The sequence below is a fragment of the Uranotaenia lowii genome, chromosome 2 (assembly GCF_029784155.1).
Source record: "Uranotaenia lowii strain MFRU-FL chromosome 2, ASM2978415v1, whole genome shotgun sequence".
NCBI classification, from domain to species: Eukaryota; Metazoa; Arthropoda; class Insecta; order Diptera; family Culicidae; genus Uranotaenia; species Uranotaenia lowii.
In genome coordinates, this window is record NC_073692.1 from 113,805,321 (window position 1) to 113,820,651 (window position 15,331).

Here is a 15,331-nt window from a genome sequence, read left to right on the forward strand (position 1 = left end):
TATATGGCCAACAATTTTGCAATCGTTATGAACCACTTATTGATTTTCATCTTCCACAGACCATCAGCCAAATTTAAAACTTTTGTTTTTTTTTCGGTGAACAGTTTTTTTTATCATTAAGACACGATGTTTGGTCTGTTTATTTTTTGTTGTTTAAAACTTTTGTTTTTTTTTCGGTGAACAGTTTTTTTTATCATTAAGACACGATGTTTGGTCTGTTTATTTTTTTTTGTTTGTTGGGCGAATCAAACAGTTAAGCTTCCTGTTAGATGCTTAGGACTGCTAGAACAATCGAGCTCATGAACTTTGATCGCAAAGTTTATTTCCAGCTGTTTTGACGCCTTTCAATGTGACTTCCCTAGATTTTCCACGATTCTGTCTTAAAATGTTGTTCAATGAATTTCTTCATAAGACGCTATCTCAAATACTACTTGACAGATCGCCACAAAATTTTGCACATCTCAACAAAATATTTCCAGGCAGTATCAATGAAAATTTCATCAATTTTCATCTATCCGTTCAAAAGTTATTTACAAATGAAAGTGTTGCATTTTATTCGAATACGGTCCTTACTGAAGTCCAAGCCTAGGTGTTGATGGTGGTTCCAGAGAGTTCATACATTTTAACACGTTCGTCGCCACGCTCATTTTGGTAGTTTTGCTAGCCGGGCCCAAACAATTTTTCTGAGAGAGAAAGCAAAGAGGGAGAACTCCCATATTTGAAACGTGTGGCGAAGCTGAGCGGTAAACTCAAGTAAGAGAGCGTCACCTGCTTTTTGTTGTGACGGGGCCCCCCAGGAAATACACCCGTCTGCCGAATATGGGTGACGTGGCGACGAACGTGTTAATCAAAGAAAAGTAACCCATTACGAACATCGTGAGGAATACACAGAACGACCTATTTTTTTAAACGTACGAATGCAACGGCTTCCATAGTAGAAGCTCTAGATCTTAAACAGGTGCCAGTTTTTAATCACTATAATCATGAACCAGCTTAAACCATAATAATCTGTATGAAAGCATAAATATCTCTTTGTTGTTAAAATCTCTAAATCACAAATAGAGAAGAAACAAGAACTTGTGTTCAAAAGTTTCCATCGAGTGAACACAACAGATATTTTTCAATAGAGAAAATATGGGATAAAATCCAAACAATATTTAATGATATTATCATTCTTTCAATTTTCAATCAATTTTATTTTTCAAATACTCATAACTTTCGACAACTTTTCTGTTTTTAGATGTTTCATTGATGATTGAAATTGTCAAGAATCTATTTATCCGACAATGTATAGATATGCTGCGGGCCAATGAAAGTTTTGACCGCTATCTCAGATCTTCCGGAAGAAAAAAATCTTACTTTAAAAATCGACGTCTAATTTTGACTTTTCTTAGCTGTATTTTTTTTTCCTAATGAAACGATTTTAAAAACTCAAATTTTAATTTTTTGGCATTAATTTGATCATTATTTTCATAGAACATATTTGGTCTGTCGAAATTCCCAGTTTTTCAGTATATTGGAATGATGATAAAGATGTTTGAAATGTGTGCTTCGGGTCATATTGACCCGAACAGCTTTGGAGGGTTAAATGAGTAGCCGTCTTTGAAAAAATAAATGTAGTAAATTTTGAACAGATATTATTTGGGTGTTTGGAGATGTTTGTTGGTTGATAATCAGATTTAAATTTTCCCTTCAATGTACCAATACTTTTAGATGAATCACCCCTAATTGTCTACAATCATCTCTAATTAGCATGTGCATCAAAAATTTATTTCTCTTTTTAAATCCTGTAAAAAATAAATTAATATTTAAATTGAAATTTTTCAAAGAACTCAATTTTGAAAATGAATTCTAACATATTTTATAATAGTGATTTTTACATGACTTGTGTTTTGTTTTGGGCAATTTTGAATCCATATTCAGAATATGAATTCTGCAATTAGAACCTGAATAAAAATTTTGAATTCCTATTTTTAAATCAATTCTTGAATCTAAATTGAAAACAAATATTTCCAATCGTTACCAACAGAATAGACAGAATAACGAAATATTCTATTTCAATTTTGAGTATTTTTATAAAATATTTTTTTCAATTGCTTTTTCATAATTCAACTAGTGAATTAAGAGTAAGTAAGAATTAGAATTAAGAATTAAAAATTTCAAATGAATTTTCAAAAATGGTTTGTTATGTCAACTATTTTTTTTTTCATATTCCAAAATGACGAGTTTTGAACACGTGAAATGAACCTAATTAAGTTGCAAAACCAAGGTTCGAATCACGAATTTTTTGTCAATGATGAACCGATCAGAAAATCAAGAAAAATAAACTGAAACTGAAACTGGATACAGATTCCACAATCTGGTCACAGGCAACCAACTTAGATTTTTATGAAAAGAAAAAATTGGAACCAGAACATCGGAAATGATTTAAACCTAAGCTAAACAGATATTTTCCGCACTTATCCGGGCAGGGACGAATTCAGGCCATTTCATCTCAAAACCTTGAATTCCGGATGTTCGAATTCACAGTTTACAACACAAACCCATTATCCAGACAAATTAATAAATTAAATTAAATCAATCAATATCTAGAAGAAGAAAAACTCGAAAAAAAACTTTTAATTTCTTTTATCAAAAAACATTAGCGATAACACGTGCAGTTTAAATTTTTCTTTGATTTTGAAAATGAAGTAAAAACATTCGGTCAAAACCGTCAAGTCTTATCTAATTGAAAATTCGAAATTCGAGAATAACGACTGTACCCAAATTTCATGCATCAACTTCATTTTGATTATAATTTTAATGGCATGTGCGGCGGAATGAAAACTAGAGAGAATTTATTTTATAGAATTTGAAAGAAAGGTGGATAGACAGGCATTAGTGCGCCAATAGGAGAAAGCTTGATAGGTGTTGAAATTTTAGGCTAAAGGGCATGTTGATGAAAAGCTCCCATGAATTGCTCCCGCCTTTGCTCTGCATTAGCTAACTATACATGAGAAACCCAGAAAGAGAATTCCCATGTATAGCGAGCCCAATGGTTTGAGAGCGTCACGGTGCCCCCCTGGACCGTTATTATAAAAAAAAAGTGACCATCAAAACCAAGTATAGGGCTCGATTTCTTAGGTTATTCTACACCTCTGGGCAAATTTTTAAAAAAATCCCTAGTCGAATTTTCGAGAAATCTTGATTTGAAGTTTTTAGGTCAAAAAATCCAAACTTTATATATATAAATGAATTTCTGTCTTTCTGTCTTTCTGTCTATTCCGTATAGACTCAGAAACTACTGAACCGATTTACGTGAAACTTGGCAGATGGGGGTATTGGAGGCCGGGGAAAGTTCCTATTATGGTTTGGGACCCTCTCCCTAACAGTAAGGGGGGGAGGGGCCTCCCAAACAAAAGACAATTTTTTGCATAACTCGAGAACCAATCAAGCAAATGGTATCAAATTTGGCATGGGGTGGTATTTGGGAACGGAGAATATTTCAATGAATATTAGGTACCCCTCTTTCCTCTCAGTGTGGTGATAGAAAGGGGGAGGGGGGCTACCTTACAATTTTTCATATAACTCGAAAACTAATCAAGATATTGGAACCAAATCTGGCATGGGAAGGTATTTGGATACGAAAAATATTTCTATGATTATTTTAAACCCCTCCCTCTTTACAGTAGGAAGATATAAAGGGGGGAGGGGCCCTCTTTTTAATTTTTACAAAACTCAAATACTAATCAAGCAAATGGAATCAAATTTGGCGTGGGCGGATATTTGGGAACGTGATATGTTCTAATGATTGTTTGAGACCCCTTCCTTCTTCCAGCGGGGAGAAAGGAAAGAGGGAGGGAAGTTCCATACAATTTTTATTGCATAACTCTAGAACTACAACAGCAAATGGAACCAAATTTTGCATGGAACGATATTTGGGTACGAGAAATGCTTCTTTGAATATTTTGTATTCCTCAATCCTTCAAAAAGGTGGATGAAAAGGGGGAGAAGAGATTTCGCTTACAATTTTCAGTATAACTGAAGATCTGATCCAGCAAATTTGAACCACATTTGGCATGTTAGGGTATTTGGATACGAGAAATGTTTCTATTATAAATAAAAGCTCCACCATTTTTTCAGCGGAAAGATATAAAAGGGGAAGGGGGCTACCATACATTTTATTGCATAACTCGAGAATTAATAGAGCAAATGAAATTAAATTTGGTATCCAAAATTTGTTGAGTAGAAAAAATACTTTTATATTTCTCACTCCTCCATTCAAAGGGGCGAATGGAAGGGGGTTGGTAGTTCCTTTCAAGTTTATGCTTAACTCAAGAATTTACATCGCAAATAAAACCAAATTTGGCACGGGATGGTATTTTAATAAGAGATTTTTTTTATGTCAAACAATTCCTTTCTTGCAGTGGGATGATAGAATTGGAAATAAAGGAAGGGAAGAGGAAAGCTGACATTTAAATTTTTTTTAAACAAAATCCGAGAAATGGACAAAACTTAACATGGAAAACCATTTTGGTATGATTCTATGATTATCTGACACACCATCCTCCTTTCAGTGAGTAGGTACATAGGAGGAGGGAGGTGAACCCAATACAATTTTTTTAACATAAGTTCTCAATTTATGCTATAGCATAAATTAATGCATAAATTATGCTATAGTTATGTTAAAAAAAATTGTATTGGGTTCACCTCCCTCCTCCTATGTACCTACTCACTGAAAGGAGGATGGTGTGTCAGATAATCATAAAACCATACCAAAATGGTTTTCCATGTTAAGTTTTGTCCATTTCTCGGATTTTGTAAAAAAAAAAGTTAAATGTCAGCTTTCCTCGTCCCTTCCTTTATTTCCAATTCTATTATCCCACTGCAAGAAAGGAATTGTTTGACATAAAAAAATTCTCTTGTTAAAATACCATCCCATGCCAAATTTGGTTTTATTTGCGATGTAAATTCTTGAGTTATGCATAAACTTGAAAGGAACTACCAACCCCCTTCCATTCGCCCCTTTGAATGGAGGAGTGAGGAATATAAAAGTATTTTTTCTACTCAACAAATTTTGAATACCAAATTTAATTTCATTTGCTCTATTAATTCTCGAGTTATGCAAAAAAAATAATGGTAGCCCCCTTCCCCCTTTATAGCTTTCCGCTGAAAAAATGGTGGGGCTTTTATTTATAATAGAAACATTTATCGTATCCAAATACCCAAACATGCCAAATCTGGTTCAAATTTGCTCGATCAGATCTTCAGTTATACTGAAAATTGTAAGCGAAATCTCTTTTCCCCCTCTTCATCCACCTTTTTGAAGGATTGAGAGATACCGAATATTCAAAAAAGCATTTCTCGTACTCAAATATCGTTCCATGAAAAATTTGGTTCCATTTGCTGTTGTAGTTCTAGAGTTATGCAATAAAAAATTTATGGAACTTCCCTCCCTCTTTCCTTTCTCCCCGCTGGAAGAAGGAAGGGGTCTCAAACAATCATTAGAACATATCACGTTCCCAAATATCCGCCCACGCCAAATTTGGTTCCATTTGCTTGATTAGTATTTGAGTTTTGTAAAAATTAAAAAGAGGGCCACTCCCCCCTTTATATCTTCCTACTGTAAAGAGGGAGGGGTTTAAAAGAATCATAGAAATATTTTTCGTATCCAAATACCTTCCCATGCCAAATTTGGATCCAATATCTTGAATAGTTTTCGAGTTGTATAAAAAATTGTAAGGTAGCCCCCCTCCCCCCTTTCTATCACCACACTGAGAGGAAAGAGGGGTACCTAATATTCATTGAAATATTTTCCGTTCCCAAATACCACCACATGCCAAATTTGATACCATTTGCTTGATTGGTTCTCGAGTTATGCAAAAAATTGTCTTTTGTTTGGGAGGCCCCCCCCCCTTCCTGTTAGGGAGGGGGTCCCACACCATAATAGGAACTTTCCCCGGCCTCCAATACCCTCATCTGCCAAGTTTCACGTAAATTGGTTCAGTGGTTTCTGAGTCTATAGGGAACAGACAGAAAGACAGACAGACAGAAATTCATTTAGATATATAAAGTTTGGATTTTTTGACCTAAAAACTTCAAATCAAGATTTCTCGAAAATTCGACTAGGGATTTTTTTAAAAATTTGCCCAGAGGTGTAGAATAACCTAAGAAATCGAGCCCTATACTTGGTTTTGATGGTCACTTTTTTTTATAATAACGGTCCAGGGGGGCACCGTGAGCGTGTTTTTACGCACACTTCAAACGAGCAAAAACGTAGCAACCCATGGGCCTACTGAGCTTTCCTTATGCGAGAACAGTTCTATCGACGTTGCCATTATTTCAGATTCGCTGCGAATAGTTGCTACTTGTCGATTTTTTTCGCATTTCACATTTTATCTATTCCGCGTTCTAACTTTTTTTGGCCAAGTGTCAATTTTTGAACCGTATTTTTTCTTGTTGTATTTTTTCTTTTTGCCAATGATTGTTTGTTATATGATTTGAATCGCCGTAATTTGTATGATTATAATTTTAATGGCATGTGCGGCGGAATTAAAACTAGAGAGAATTTATTTTATAGAATTTGAAAGAAAGGTGGATAGACAGGCAAATTCTATAAAATAAATTCTCTCTAGTTTTCATTCCGCCGCACATGCCATTAAAATTATAATCATACAAATTACGGCGATTAAAATCATATAACAACTTAATTTTATGAATAACTTTTGATAGCGTTTTTTAAGTACAGTCTTCAACGTCGGATTAAGAGAGGGCAATTGCCCCGAGCCCCTCGGCTCAAGGGGGCTCTTCGAGGAGTTTTTCTGTAAACAGCTATCAAAACTGGCAAACTATATTAAAAGTACAAAATTTATTATAGCTTAAACTAGAACGGGCTAACCTCCGAAACATAAATTGATTCAGGATATGTAACTTAGTGTTTGTAACACACATTTTATAGAAAAACAAAACGGCTCGAAGGTAAAGTTTATTTTCTATATAATTTTCCTCAGATGCATGCATAATTTGCTAAAGAACCATACACAAAAGTTCATAAGTTCCAAAATTTTATGTTCGTAAACATGCATTGGGGAAAACAATTTAATTCACATTAGAGAGTATGCTATTCAAGTCCCATAAAAGCACTTAGAGCTTGAGAGTTATACCTGCATCACAGCTATTTTCGAGAAAAACGTGTTTTAAAATTTAGTTTTTTCTCGTTTTTTTGTACATTTTCTAGATAGTTGTAACTGTCGTTCGATCGGAAAAGTATGACGAAAAAATTTTATGAATCTGAAAATTTCACCAAATATAATTGAAAACATGAAGAATCCATATGTTTTATTAATTTAAAAACAAAATTGACGTTTTTTTAGTTTTACGCCTTTGGTTTTGAAGGCCTCAAACGGTAAATTGGTAAAGAAATGCTTCATGTCTTCAAACTTTCGACAATGCAATAGGTACTTATTTTCAAATCATAATTGATTTTGAAAAGATTACATTTTTTTCACTATTTTGAGGAAAATCTAAACTTCACAATTTTTAAACTGCAATTTTAATCAATAATCCTCATTCTCATTTTAATTTTTATTTTAATTCAAGTACGGAGCTTGATCCAGAGATTTCATAACCTGATTACTTATAATTTAAACGGTCTTTAAGTTTTCGATTTTCGAATTCAAAACTATCTGCCATCATTCGATTATCGAGTTTTGAAGCATGGATCTGTTTCTTTTCTCAGAGGCACGATCAATGATTTGATTGAATATAACAATGATCATTAGTTTTCCTAAAGTTTGAATATACCTAGCTCTAACTTACTTACTTACTTACTTACTTACTTACTTACTTACTTACTTACTTACTTACTTACTTACTTACTTACTAAGTAAGTACTCAATGATCCCTCGTCTATTCTTCGACGCATATGGCCGTTATTCCAGCTCTGGCACTGAATTGCCTTTTAAAACTTTTATTGCTGAATTCTGTTTTATTTTTTAGAACATTTTTCATCCTTTAACTGAATTTGAATAGAATACTTATATTGAAATCATTATCTTTATTCTGATTTTGATTGCGAGGAATAAAAAAAAAAAGTTTTTCTTTGATCTTCCAATTTGGCCTTTGGACTCTTAAAATTCTTCAGTATTTATTTGTAATTTTAATAATTCCTTCGATCGATATTGAGATTCTGCTGTTCAATATTGCGTTTTATTGGAAATAAAAAATGATATCAATTATTATTTTTATTTTTAATTTATTATTTAAGATTTTGAATCTTCATCAGAACTTTTTTTTATTCGTTTTTCATATATTCTATTTAAAGTTTTAAATTTTAAATACTGAAGCCACTTTTTAAAAATTTTAAAAATTTGATTCTGCACAATAATTTTAGACTTGAACTCTAAATTATATTTTTATGGTTGACAAGTATATTACTAAAGGAGAATTTGGATGTAAATGTTGACTTCAACTTTATCAACTGAAGAAACTTTAATGTGACGATGAATTGCTTATCAGGATTGATCTCTCGATTTTTAACAAACGTTCTGCAGTTCTATTTTGTATTTTATGAAGCAAAAAAATAACTTTTTTGTAGAATAAATAAACAAGATTTTTATTTTTACGAACGGTTACAGATATATCTTTAAATAAAATGAAAAAAAGGACCCCTAGGAAAATTGCACCAGGCCCCCAGATGTCTTTATCCGGCTCTGACAGTCCTATAATTGTGGACCTGGGATAAGATTTTGATGTTTTGCTCTAATTATGACTCGAGTTTGTTGATCTCTCGATTCGCTTATTTAGTCGTTTATCAAAATTTGATAAAGAATTTGAAATTTAAGTTTATAGAAACACATTTTTCTTGACGTTTTTTGACCCTCAGACCTAAGTAATAATGAAAAAGCTTGTTTCCCACAATAAAAGTGAAGAAAAATATAATTTGAAGCCAAAGGTTTGTGTATTTTTCAAAATAATCTGCATGGACCAACATACCCAGTGGTGATTTTGTACCTTCATTTGCTAATCTACCATTCATCTAAACATTCCACTAGCGGAAAATCTCCAGGTGAGATATCTGGTAGTCTCAACTAAAGGTGCGAACTTCGGGCGGTATTTTCCGGCACAGCATAACCAATCTAGCCCTGTTAGAGTTTACAGGTAGAACTGACGATGTTCATAAGGTGGGTCCAGAGATGTAACGCAGACCCGGTGGCTCCAGAAAGATTAAATTGGAAAATTTATTTTTTGAGTTATTGTTTGAAAAATTAAGTAAAAAGTGACTCGAGGATCTTTTTTTTTTTCTCACTTTTTTCCAATATGTCAATCAAAAGAGTATAATTTAAACATCATTATGTCTTTTTTTAAATCAATACTAATCTCCCCATTTTCCTTAGAAAAAGTTGACCAAAATGAAGGTTCTTTGTTAACTTTATCCCTCGAGCCAAAACAAAAGATGTATGTTTCTTTCGAATTATGATCATTGCTAAGCACAAAATTATTTAAATTTGTCCAGTAACTAATATTAATCAATTAATAACTTGATAGAAAATAGAGGAGAATGAGGATACTTGATTCCTTTTCCTATTTTCATCATATCTTTTTGGAAAAAAATTGCAGATCGCCGTATTTTCTAATTTCAAGTTTATATGCTGCAAAAGTTAGATCAATACATAAACCCATAGATGAATGAAAGCGTTTTCGTGGAGCTAAAAAAAATTACCAAACCCACCGGGCGTTGCTATTTCGGTCGGTATTTACGATGTTTTGATTGGTTGCGTTTTATCCAAGGAATATTTAAAGGAGGTAGTGCCGAGGCAGCCTTGCTTTAGTATAAGTACCACCTGTGACGTCGCGTCACTGTTGCCAATAATCTGTGAATTTATATGGAAATTTTTCCTTTTTTGTTAGCAATTAAAAAAATTTGAAGATGTTTTCAACTTTGAAGGCACACAATTCTAAAAACATTTTTGTTCTTCAAGACTGATACTCATACAGTAGAATGTAGTAGTTGTTTTGCTTTAATTCAAACGATTGTTGCTGAGGTATCCTAACTCAAATTGACAAAACTTTAATTAGTTCAAAATTTTGCTTATAAATGTTGAAATCAGTTATGTTTGAATCGTTGATAACATAAAATAACCAAAAATAATATTTTTCGAATCCAACCACAATCTTTTATTGGAATTTAGTAAACCAAGGTTGCAATGGTTTTGTTGGAATTAATTGTTCTATATTAGAAATTCATATGGTACACCATATTAGATTCAAATCATGACGATGAGGTGCACTGCCATAAACTACCAATCAGACCTAATGAAAGGGGAAAATTATTAATTTTGCTCGTTTCACATAGAGCATGACAGTGCATTCAATAACAAAATCATGAATAATACACACTGCCGTCTATTAAACACAAAGAAACCTCATAGCACAATCAACTAGTGGCCTAACAATACAATCCGAATCAAATTGGATTTTAAATTAGTTCTTTAATGTGTTTAACTTTGAAATTTGAGTTCTAAATACCAGTATAAACCTTCGACAGCTTGGCAACAGTGACGTCACGAAAAAAATCCAATATGGCTCTCGGCACTACCTTCTTTCAATATTCCTTGCGTTTTATCTAATTACTGATTTTCGCACCCATTGTTGCCATCCAGGTTGGCATTTGTGTTTGTTTATTTTCTGATAGCGACGACCGGCTGCGTTGCTATCGGGTTGCTACATGAACGCATCCTGTAACAACCTACTGCTCGAATGCTATTTCTCGATCCAAGTTAGCGACTGTTGGTGCGATGATAGGTTCATAGATATGTTGCTGAATGTACTCGATTCGAGGTTTAGCAACCATTGGTGGGCCTGGTCAGGGATGGTCGACTACGACCACCAAAAAAATGCTTAAACTACGCGTCTTTTTTGCCCAGACAATGCATTGGGTTTGAGGAAAAACCTCAGAAGAAGGGCGGTGGGAAAAGTTTTCCTGAAAGCTGGCAAGACATGAGCCAGCTCTCTATTCCTGGAACCTGGTTGTAAGACGGATGTAGCAAACGGTGTCGAGGTTTAAAGATTACTGTCGAAGTATCGGATTTATGATAAGCGTCGTGGTAGAATTGAACGTCGTGGAAACCTTGGAAAAAGTCTCGAAAGTCGACGAAGTTAATGGGAGCGATCACATACCATCTTTTTATTTGTCCGCACTGCAAGTTTTCCCTTGTGGGGCGGACCACGCTTGGCCTACTAATGTGTGGTGGTAGTTGCAACTCTATCTGTATCTACCGCTTCATAGTAGTAGGCCCGTGAGGAACAAAAATTTGATATGGGATGGTATACTTCTAAATAAATTCTACCCGCTCATTTTCAACATCTTTCATTTCATCTAACCTTCTATCAACCTATAGGAAAAAAATTCCCCATCTTTAGATGTCCCTACTAAAAAGGACATCACTTTTCACCGCTAGGCCGATAAATTAAATCTACAAACATAAATTACGGTGATTAATCCTTCATAAAAAAAAAGTTGTTGTTGTCCTTGTGAAAAACTTAATCTTTGACCCGCTCAACAAAAAATCTACGCTGAAAATTTGTGGATTTTTCCTAACAATAGTTAAGTTTCAAAATAATGTTTAATCCTTCAATCTGAACCCAAACAATTGCAAGCAGTAGCTGTACGCTATAATAACTATATTTTGAGCTGATGGTCATAAATTCGAGACCAAGACATTTAACACAGTTGTAGCGAATAGGTTTTCCCATGCTTGTCCAGTGGATGTGGACAATGTCCACTAACTGCATAGTTTATAAATTATTCGAATGACACGGAGATGATAGAACGGAACCAAACATTTAAAATAAACTGTTTTTAAATATTGCTGTTTCAAATCTTTTAACCCATATTTAAAATTAAAAAAAAATCTAGATCATACTTACATTGTACCCGGAGCTGAACCCGTTTGCTGATAGACGGGGGCACACCATTGGATGCAACGCACAGGTACGCTGCCATGTGAAGCCTGCTAACCTTGGTAATGTGAAGAACTTCCCCATCCACCACGTTCACTGCAAGAAGAAGCGGGGGAGGGAAGGTAATAAACACACTGTTAGTTCAAGAAAACACCTGTTAGCGCTTAATCCTCGGGGCTTTGGGGATGTGAGCAATTGAAAAGCTAGCCCCACCTCGACTCCGGGAAGGAGACAGCGCCAAACCCACGCACTCCAATAACAATCATAATAACAATCATTCAAACTGTCATTCATCCGCCCAACGACTGGCTGACTACCTGCCTGGTGGTGGATTTGTCTTTCAAGCCACCCTCACCTCATGACACGAAGGCTGCTGACTGAAAGATGACACTCACCTACCCAGTTTAGCCCGCCTTCGCCATTGCCGTTATAACAAGGAGTAATTAATTGGCCTCTTACCGTTTTCGCCCCCGATGGACATCTCGTCGCCGTCCTCTCGACGCCACATCACGTACGGTTCCGGGAAGCCTTTGGCCTTGCATGCCAAGGTGACGTTGGAACCCTCCCGAACCACCATATCGTTGCTGGTCATGGATTCCACAATCGCCGGGGGCACTAATTGGAAATTAAATAATGAATACGGAGGTGTAAGATTTGATTATGCCAAGGTGAGAGAGAACGAGAGACACTGCTAGCAGGTTTCAGTCGTCGGAAAATGGCAGGAATTAAAGGGCAAGGATATTTCTGGAGATTTCAACCGCGCAGCAGGTAATAGCCGGTAATAACTTAGATTTCTAGCAAATGAGCTGGAGAGGGAAGGGTTTCCAAGAAATTAAAATTGTACTAGGTAAATAATTAGACAATTATTACTGGAGATAAATTAAATCAAAGCTCATTCGATAGAGCAACATTGTTTAAGTACACAAAATTTTAAATGATATGTTGCTACTCAATAAAGTTCAATAAACTTAATGTTATAAGTATTGACGTTATATTTTTGTATAACATCCAGATCATAAGCTATCGAGGTATGTATGAGGGTTTCAGAAACAAAGAGGTCTCATGTGCAAAAATGATCGATTTTAACTTTAAAGAACAGGAACCAGTTCCAGGCCCCTGCGATGCTATGGAATCCGTGTGGAGCACATCTCTCAGGTTGAAACTTTTGTTTTTCTCAGATTTGAGCTTTCATCTCTAATCCTCTCATGGCAAAAAAGCTAAAATCTGAGGAAAAAAGCTTAAAAACGAGATTCACTAACAATTAGCAAATAGATGTTGAACACACGATACATAGACAAATCCTATATCATTGCAGCCATCTGACCAGTTCGTATATGGTGGTAAATGCAACTTTGTCTGTATCTACCACTTCATAGTAGTTGGCCCGTGCTGACCAAAAATTTGATATGTGATGATAATGCTTCTAAACAAATTCTATCCGCTCATTTTCACCATATTTAAATTATTCTTACTTTTTATTAATCTGTTAAAAAAAATTCATTACCTTAAGATGTCCCTACTTAAAAGGAAATCATTTCACACCGATAAGACCGATAAATTGAGTAACAAACAAAAATAACGGTGACTTATAAAAATAACTTATAGAAAACTAGCTGACTCGGTGTGCTTTGCTACACCTTCTTAAAATAAGGCTGAAACAAATATGAATTTATTTTTTTTGTACCAGACCCCCCTCCCCCATTTGAAATTTCCAAAAATCATGAAAAGGGGAATAAACAAAGTTTGAAGTATTTCATGTAAATTTCAAAAATCAAATGGGAGAAGATGGGAGTTATTTCACCTTTTGTATACTAGATTTTATTAAAGTTTTCGATGAAAAATAACTTGATTTAAAGGTTTTATGCAATAATATAGTATGCAATTTTATTGTATACAAGCTTTCGTTCAATTTATTCCAATGCATTTGTTTTTTGCATAGTTTTTTATTATCCTTCTTTCTCGCGATGTTCCAACTCCAAGTGACAAAGAAGGATTTGAAATTTACTCCGGCCAAAATGAAATTTGTGAAAATTATTTAATTGTTTTGATTGGTATAATTTTAAATTCAAGATGATTTCATCTTAGCGAAAGTAGACCTTTAATTTTTTTTATTCAAGATCTGAAATTTTTACTGTATTTTTGTACGATTCATAAGGTCTTTAATAAAAAATGTATGTTTTATTCGTATGGAATGTCCACCCTCTACCTTTTCCAATGTGGGGAGGGCTCACGAACTTTCATAAAAAAAAACATTGTTTGTTTCTAAATATCGTCACATGCAATATTTGGCTCCATTTGTTAAATGAAATTTCAATTTATGCCAAATAAAATATGAAAAAACCGATTTAATACACTTAACAGTGGATTATTGCCTTCCATACAGCCTGTAAATAATATTTCGATACATATTACACAAAATAATAAACAAATGATTCATTCATAAATTTTGAATAAGGATTGAAGAATTTTGGACGCAGTAAATCCAAAATAAATTTAGTAAATAGGAATTGTTTAGAGAATAGAGCATTTATTAATAGTCATAATTGTCATATTGATAACGTCATTTGCAATTTAATGGACATGTTTGAATGACTGAATTTTGGAATATTTTTTATGATCCTGTTTCTATGATATAATAACTTTTTACACATAAAATGGAAGAGGTATTTAAATAAAGAATACAACTTAAAAAGATGCCTAATCATGTGTTTCAAATAATACAACCTCTCAAGTGAAGGAAGCGAATAAATTGAAAAAATAATTGGGTAAAACTACAACTGCTAGAGTAGAACACGATGCGGCAACGTAGGGTATAATAGTCGATCAAATAAACTATGATATAGAAACATTTTGAAAACTTTGAAAGTTAATTATTTTCAATTTTGTCATTTAACCATTTTTGTAAATTTTGTCAATTCTTTCAATTTTGACAATTTTCTTAATTTTCGAATTATGTCGATTATTTCAATTTTTTTTATTTTGCAATTTTGTCAATTTAGTTTTGTTTTTTTCAATTTGTGATAGAGTTAATTTAGTCAAGTTTTTCACTTTTTTTTCAATTTTTTTCAAATTGGCCATTTGGTCGATTTGGACAATTTTGGTCGGTGTCATCAAATTTACCAATATAATTAATCAATTTTGTAAATCTTTTATGTCAATTTTGTCAAAATGTTTTGTCATTTCTGTAATTATCGCTAATTTTGTCTTTCATGCTATTTTTATCAATTTAGTCGTCTTCATCATGATAGTCATTTTTGTAATTTTTGTCATTCTTGACATTTTTATTACTTTCATTTTAACCATTTTTGTCATTTTTGTCTTTAATGTCAATTTTGTCATTTTTGTAGTTTCTGTCAATTTTAGAGTTTTTTTTTCAATTCAATTCAATTCA

The 15,331-nt window shown here is 33.7% G+C and overlaps 1 protein-coding gene across 1 annotated transcript in view; it reads right to left on the reverse strand.

Annotated features, from left to right (window-relative positions):
- LOC129741790 (opioid-binding protein/cell adhesion molecule homolog) overlaps window positions 1–15,331 on the reverse strand; it is a 404,129-nt gene that overhangs the window by 65,472 nt on the left and 323,326 nt on the right. Inside the window, exons 6-7 of the mRNA XM_055733577.1 lie at window positions 12,400–12,555; window positions 11,908–12,036 (exon numbers count right to left, since the gene is read on the reverse strand). Coding sequence (XP_055589552.1) covers window positions 11,908–12,036; window positions 12,400–12,555 — 285 coding nt within the window. The remainder of the gene's footprint in view (window positions 1–11,907; window positions 12,037–12,399; window positions 12,556–15,331) is intronic.